General features: G+C 40.3%; 1 protein-coding gene across 2 annotated transcripts; it reads left to right on the top strand.

Moving 5' to 3' along the window:
- The first annotated feature begins 432 nt into the window (after positions 1-432).
- On the top strand, positions 433-7372 carry tppp2 (tubulin polymerization-promoting protein family member 2). Of its 2 annotated transcripts, none has more exons than XM_034688233.1 (4): positions 433-571; positions 1367-1558; positions 5371-5524; positions 5722-7372. In XM_034688233.1, the coding sequence occupies exons 2-4, from the start codon at positions 1368-1370 to the stop codon at positions 5911-5913; spliced, it is 537 nt and encodes a 178-aa protein (XP_034544124.1). In that variant the 5' UTR covers positions 433-571; position 1367; the 3' UTR covers positions 5914-7372. The 2 variants fall into 2 exon arrangements, with proteins under 2 accessions (XP_034544124.1, XP_034544125.1); XM_034688234.1 differs by lacking the exon at positions 433-571 and adding an exon at positions 953-1035 and having other exon boundaries at positions 5722-6817.
- Positions 7373-7389: the final 17 nt, after the last annotated feature.

Raw genomic sequence — 7389 nt, 5'->3', positions numbered from 1 at the left:
TTTGCATTGGCTTCATTCCTGAAAGCCAGAGGTTGTCGCCTGATCCGTGCAAATGCAAGAATCAGGAAGAAGAAGAAGATCATGACATTAAATCAGTAGATAAAATAAGAGAAAGAACAAATAAAGATTTAAAAACAGAACCAATCCTTAGTCAGGGATTAGTAAGGTTATTGCAGCTGTGGGACAGATTTCTCTCTTTCTTTGCCCTCTATGTTTCCCTTTTTGAAGAACAGGAACATTTGAAACCAAGACATATCTGTACACAGAGGCGAGGAGCTGACCAGACTGAATCAACACTAGAGAGGCTGAGTGGCCATGATGTCATTGACTGTGCTGGTTGGTACTCTCTCCCTTCCTCCTCCCTCCCTCCCCTTGCATCTCTCTCTCTCTGTCTCTCTCTCTGCCCTTCTGTATCTCTCCATCGCTGTCATCAGTGTGAGCCTGGGAGTGGCAGGAAGAAGAGGCAGCGGAGAAAGAGGAAGAAGAAGAAGAAGAAGAAGAAAGCGGAGGAGGAGGAGGACAAATCGGGATCTTCCAGAACATTCACACATCTCTTCATTTAAAGCAGCAGGTACACTTTACCTTTCTGAGCATCACCGTTTCATGCTCTCATATCTGCAGCAGGTAGAGCTATGATTCTGTCTCTTTAATCTATAATGAACCTGCAGAGGGATATTTTTAGACGCAGCAGTAACATTGGTGTTGCTTTAATAATGTATGCATGAAGTGTAATGCATGAACAACAAGCCTTTGCTTTTAAATATGCCAAAAATGAGAGTCGTGAATGAATGACTGTTCCACCTCTCGTTCACATTTAGATTCTTGTGTTAAAATTGTGTTTATATGTTTCAGTGTTAGTGTTCATTACCTTTCCTGTATGTGTGTATGAGTGTGTCAGTATGTTTGTGTGAGAGAGAGAAAGAGTGAGAGTGAAGGAGAAGAAAAAGCAAGAGGTTGATTTGCAGGAGAGTGAACAGCGGAGCAGCCACTTGGAAATGGAGTTGATTGAATTAAATTGGCCTAAGAGCAGCTCGGGTAACACTGACATAATGATGGAAATGAAAGTGTGTGTGTGTGTGTGTGTGTGTGTGTGTGTGTGTGTGTGTGTGTGTGTGTGTGTGTGTGTGTGTGTGTGTGTGTATTAGAGGGAAAGAGAAAATGTGAACTTGGACTGAAGATGACGGCAGCCGCTTCTTGGCAGGCTGACCACCAATCAGCTAATAGAGTCATTAGAAGTCTGAGTGAGTTTTTTTTTAGGACTGAAAGAAAATGAGCATCAGCAAATATGTCATCACTCTTCATTTCAGGGTTAAGTCAAAGTAAGCATGATCTATTTGATAATGTGTTCTGTGTCTGCCTCCATCAGAATGGCTGAGGGCGCAGTGTCTGTAGCGCAGGTGGAGACCGCCTTCCAGAAGTTTGCGGTCCATGGAGACACCAAGGCCACAGGGAAGGAAATTAACGGCAAGAACTTCGTCAAGCTCTGCAAGGACTGTCACATCATCGACGGCAAGAACGTCACCACCACGGACGTGGACATCGTTTTCAGCAAAGTCAAGTAAGATTTCACTCATGCTAAACCTTCAATGGAATCAGTAACTATGGAACCATATTTCAGTGTAACAAACAGTCTAGAAAATCTGTCTCTATAACCTCAGTGAAAGGAGTTGGTAACACTTTACAATAAGGGTCCCTTAATTAGCGTTAGTTAATGCATTATTAAGCATTAATTAACAGTTTTATAATAGTTTAATAATCGTTATAATGTATTACCTAACATTAATTAACACATTAGTTATTGCATTAATAAGCAGTTAATTGATGTCCACTGCTCAGAGTTAATTAATATATTATAAAGCATTAATAAAAGTTACAAAACTTAATTAGTTAACCATTAGTGAATGCTTTCTGGACCCTTATTGTAAAGTGTAACACATGCATCACTTAGGTAACGAATTATAAATGCTAAACTGCCTCATAAGCATTACTTAACCATAATTAAGCATTAGTGAATGCTTTTTGGACCCTTATTGTAAAGTGTAACACATGTATCCCTTAGGTAACACATACTCTGAAGCAAAATGAGTTGAAATGTAGTTGAAGCAACACATATAAAGAATTCAACACATTTTATTTAGAATAAAACAGATAATCACAGATAACATCTCAACTGGCACAGAGAAGTACGGTGGCCCTGAGAGCTCACAGCACTGCAACTTAAGAAAACACATGCAAAAAGACAAAACACAAGCAAATTAAGAAAACATCTTCATCAATTTGACAACACATGCGCAGCATTTAGAAAACGCGATGCAAAGACAACAGCACTACACATTAAAAAAAACGCTGCAAATAGACAGCAACACAACAGAAGTGTTTCCAGAGGACACTTAAAAGTGATGCACATGCTTATGCTTATGCTTATGAGGCAGTTTAGCATTTATAATGTGTTACCTAAGTGATGCATGTGTTACACTTTACAATAAGGGTCCAGAAAGCATTCGAGAATGATTAACTAATTAAGTTTTGTAACTTTTATTAATGCTTAATAATGTATTAATTAACTCTGAGCAGTGGACATTAATTAACTGCTTATTAATGCATTAACTAATGTGTTAGTTAATGTTAGGTAATAAATTATAACGGTTATTAAACAATTATTAAACTGTTAATTAATGCTTAATAATGCATTTACTAACGCTAATTAAGGGACCCTTATTGTAAAGTGTTACCAAGGAGGTTATTAAATTTGAGATTTAAGGAGGTTTTTTGAGATTATTGGTGTAGTTTGGGGCGCTGTTTGAAAAGTTGTGCATGCTGAACTAAACAAAACATTCTGAGAACAATCTTTCTTTTAAAAGATTTCAAAGATGCTAATGCTTACTTACCAATGCACCATGTTTCTCTAAGTCAGGGGTTCCCAAGGTGTGGTTCGGGACCTCCTGGGGGGTCGCAAGACACAAATGGGGGGTCGTAAGCAAAAATTGTACATTTTAGCCATTATAGTAAAGAATATCAACAAAAATAGAAGCTAAACTTGAAATAAAACCTTGAAAAAAGAAAATGTAATGAGTTTTCATCCTTTCTGTTTGCCAGATGACTCCTAAGTTTAGGGTTAGTGAACAGTTAATTATCAAAAGCATCAGTAGCAGCAGGTTCATTCATAACAGCACAGGAAACACAGACACATGCTCATATAGGTAGGATCATTTTCTGCAGATCAGCTAAATGAAGACACATTAAATCACTTTTTTTTTTTTTTTTTTTTCTTTTTTTCCTTTCCTCTTGTCTGCATATATATTTCTGGTTTGTGTCATGTTTGTCACAAACTGTCAAATATTAATGCAATTTATTCTTGCAGCAAAAGAAAAGAAAGAAAACCTTTTTCTTCTGTGCTTGTGACTGTGTGCATGCAACCATCACCATCCCTCTTAGAACTCTGGCCTATCTTTTATTGACAGCTAATATCATGTTCTGTAAAAGAGGGCGTGAACACCTAGGTGGGCCAAAAAATAAAATAAAAAATAAGAGAAAGTGAAAGAAAGATTACATAAGGATATACAAAGGGACAGGGAGAGAGAAGGAGATAGAGACCTAACACACTTAGATGGAGAGGGACCATCTCACCATGATGCCAAAAAAAAACTCTGTGGGGTGATACTAATGATTAAGCAACCCTTAAGGCTGATTTATACTTCTGCGTCTCCCCTACGCAGCAGGGGCTGACGCGGACATGAGCCCCACATACTTCTGCGTCGATGTGTCCGTGTCGCGCAGCAATTCTCCTCCGAAACGCTTGAGGGCAGTGTGGTCTCTCTGATAGCCGGTCGCCTGCTTCCTGCCCCGCTACGATCTCTGTTTACTTTTCCACAGAGGTTCAGAGCGTGTTGTGTTAATCTACAGCTGATACATGTTGCTGTTTATCATACAGACATGATTACATGAAGAATAGAGAGGAGGAGATGAAATACACGGCCGATGTGTGGCCGATGTCCGGGATCCCGGAAGTGCTGTGAATGCGGGAAAGACAAAGCCGTCGAGCGGACCAATCACAGAGCTTGCGGTCCGCGTCGGCTCTACGCGTAGTTACATTTTGGAGGAGGTGCACTCAGCTACGTGCGTAGGCCTCTGCGTAGGTACGGGAGCTACGCAGACCTACAGCGTAGGCTACGCCGTCAATTCGACGCAGAAGTATAAATCAGCCTTTAGTGTCCACAATCATTACTGAAGCTTGGGTCGCAGAGGGTTGCCGCCGTGCTGTGTTCTATTTGTGTAACAAGACCACCACTGGTGCAGATGAAACCACTTGGGTCAGATCAGCTGAGCGGTTTGGCCCGGCACCCGGGCCGCGAGAGCAGTCAGACCGAAGGACCCAACCCGCCGCGGGAGACCCAGGCCAGGGGACAAGCCAAGGACCCCAAAAAATAGAAGCTAAACTTGAAATAAAACCTTGAAAATAGAAAATGTAATGAGTTTTCATCCTTTCTGTTTGCCAGATGACTCCTAAGTTTAGGGTTAGTGATCAGTTAATTATCAAAAGCATCAGTAGCAGCAGGTTAATTCATTACGGCACAGGAAACACAGACACATGCTCATATAGGTAGGATCATTTTCTGCAGACCAGCTAAATGAAGACACATTAAATCACTTTGAGGGACAGTGGGGGTCGAGAGTCTTTGGTATATTTTGGGGGTCATGGGCTGAAAAGTTTGGGAACCCTGCTCTAAGTGATAAAAGACTTAGACACCTGTGGCTAGCTGCGCTACACATGACACTTACACATGAATGACAGTGATGAGTCCATGTTTGCAGAGATCATTGTAGTGAATATTTGAATGCAAATCCACCTTGAATAACCAGGCAGACACATGAGGAAAAGCACGAGTGTAACCAACCCTCAGTAAAGATGGCACAAGACAAGTACCAGAAACAAGTCACCAAACAACTATAGAAGTTTGGGATAATGGAGGCTGCATCCTCTGCTCCAAAGGGAGGTCATACAGCTCTAATGATTCCCAACCCTGATGGTATGGGGATCATAAGAGTCCATGGCATGGATAGCTTCCACATCTGTGAATGCTCCATTAATGCTGAACAATATCTACAGGTTTAGGAGCAACACATGCTCCCATCCAGACAATGACGTCTTCAGGAAGACCTTACATATTTCAGCAACACAACGCCAAACCACATTCTGCATGGATTACAACAGCATGGCTCTGTAGTAGAAGAGTCCAGGTGCTGAACTGGTCTGCCTGCAGTCCTGACTAAGCAGAACCTCAAAATGTCCCTACTGTCCCTTTAAGATGTTGCTTCTGGTGAATGTAAATGTTGTGACGTAGTTTGAGTATGGACTTTGTGTTTCCTCAGGGCAAAGTCAGCTCGTGTAATCACATTCGAACAGTTTAACCAGGCCCTGACAGAACTGGCTCCCAAACGTTTTAAAGGAAAGAGCAAAGAGGACGCGCTCCAGCAGCTCTACGGTCTCGTCGTTGGCAAGGAGCCTGCCAATGCTGGAGTCACTGTGAGTATATGTTGTTAATATAAATTGACACTCTTACCAAAGTATTGACAAATCATAATGTTTTCACCTTACATTGGATAGAAACAGGAAGAACTACGAGTGTCACTGCTATGTCTTTTACCTGATTTCTGTGCCATCGTTTCCCAGGGTTCATAACTATCTGCTGATCCAGATTTTTTCTCGCCTTGTTATTTTAGAAAGTGGCAAAAGCAGCAGCCGTGGACAGACTGACTGACACAACCAAATACACCGGAGCTCACAAGGAGCGCTTCGACGAGTCCGGCAAAGGAAAGGGAAAGGCTGGCCGTGAGGACATCCCAGACACCAGCGGCTACGTGTCGGCTTACAAAGGCACCGGCACTTACGACGACAAAGTGAAAGAAGCCTAATCCACCGGACAGGGTTGTAAAAAACAAACTCCAACAGCTTTGCATTTACCCCAGCTATATCAGAGTTTTAAATAACAAAAAGAATAACTCATTTAAAGAAACGACAAACAAAAAGAAACCAAAAGATGATGATAATAACGATCTCTGAGTACAGAACCGAGCGATTGTGTCCTGCGTATTTTTAGAGACTTTAGACACCGAAAGAGAAAGTAGCTTTTATCCTAGCATGCATTTAGTTACTAACTCAGCCTGTGTTGCAGCTTTACACTGTGCCTTAACATTGATGTAGCAGCTTGCGCCAATGCTTTGATGTACACCCAGTGCTTTAGTGGAAGTAAATTGTAAGTATTGGTAATAGATACCAGAAGATAAAGCTGATTTTCACAACATGCATGTATCGAAAACATCAAGATCCTCTGCGTCTCTGCACCACCATGCTCCTATCCAAATGTTAGCCAACACTGTACGTTTAGTTGATGTTACTCTCCGACGATAACACACAAATGAGCGTCATGTAACGCCCGAGATGGGTGTGAGTGTCACATGTGTTTGAGGTGCTATTATGAAATTGTAATATGGAGAGGACAGGCAGCTGGTAAGAAGTCCAATACTCATGCTGCCATTGTTCAGCCCCTCTGATGAAGTCGTAAGCTTACAGATTTATATTTTAGTGCCTTTCGCTAAGCAACCAATCAGTGCCCGTTACTGCAAATGAAAATAATTCATATAGGTCAACTTATATTCCATCAGGCATGCAGATCAATGTACAAAACAAAAATCAGGACCCAGATCTTTGCAAAGCAGGATTTCACACGACAGACATTCACCTTTGTGTTGCATAAAGATGAAAATATATAGCAATAAGATATAGATGTTTGCCAGTTAATATGCATATGTACTGAACATTAACAGTAAAAAATGTAAAATATTACACAACAAAACATGACTGTTATTTTAAAATTTTTGATTCAACTCATTTTAATTTAATTGATTTCATTTGATTTCAATTTTTTCACGTTTTTTCTTTATTAAATGATGCACTCTCATGTATTTATATATAATATGAGGAAAATTAAATAAAGGGTATAAGAGAAGTGAATGTAAAATACTGAAAGGACCAAATTATAAACTGCACTGATGTTACACGGATGAAAAGATATGTTACTTCATTTTTCGACCTTCTTTTTGTGCAATGTGAAACCTCAAAACAAGAAAATTATAACGCTTATGTTTGTTATTTGGGTATATTATATGAACACATGGTAAATAAATGAGCTTATATACTATCTACTTTACATAATAACCCCCAGACCATGAAATTAGTGACCCTGCTGTACGGTATTGTATGTATGCTCTGTTGTAAAGTTTAATCTGTGTGTTACAATGCATATTAACCCAGCAGACTTTTCTGTTGCAGCCATAACTCTGTGGACTTTTGGAATAAAGTCAGTAAAATCTGGATCCTGTCACTTTGTT

Source organism: Notolabrus celidotus, chromosome 7, assembly GCF_009762535.1.
Source record: "Notolabrus celidotus isolate fNotCel1 chromosome 7, fNotCel1.pri, whole genome shotgun sequence".
NCBI lineage: Eukaryota > Metazoa > Chordata > Actinopteri > Labriformes > Labridae > Notolabrus > Notolabrus celidotus.
Note: the sequence above shows the minus strand (reverse complement) of the source record. Positions and strands in the feature narration are given on the sequence as shown.

Coding starts and splice junctions, on each gene's coding strand:
- tppp2 (XM_034688233.1), top strand. CDS start 1,368: ATGGCTGAGGGCGCAGTGTCTGTAGCGCAGGTGGAGACCGCCTTCCAG. Junction 1,559..5,370: donor ATCGTTTTCAGCAAAGTCAA/GTAAGATTTCAC, acceptor GTGTTTCCTCAG/GGCAAAGTCAGCTCGTGTAA. Junction 5,525..5,721: donor CTGCCAATGCTGGAGTCACT/GTGAGTATATGT, acceptor TTGTTATTTTAG/AAAGTGGCAAAAGCAGCAGC.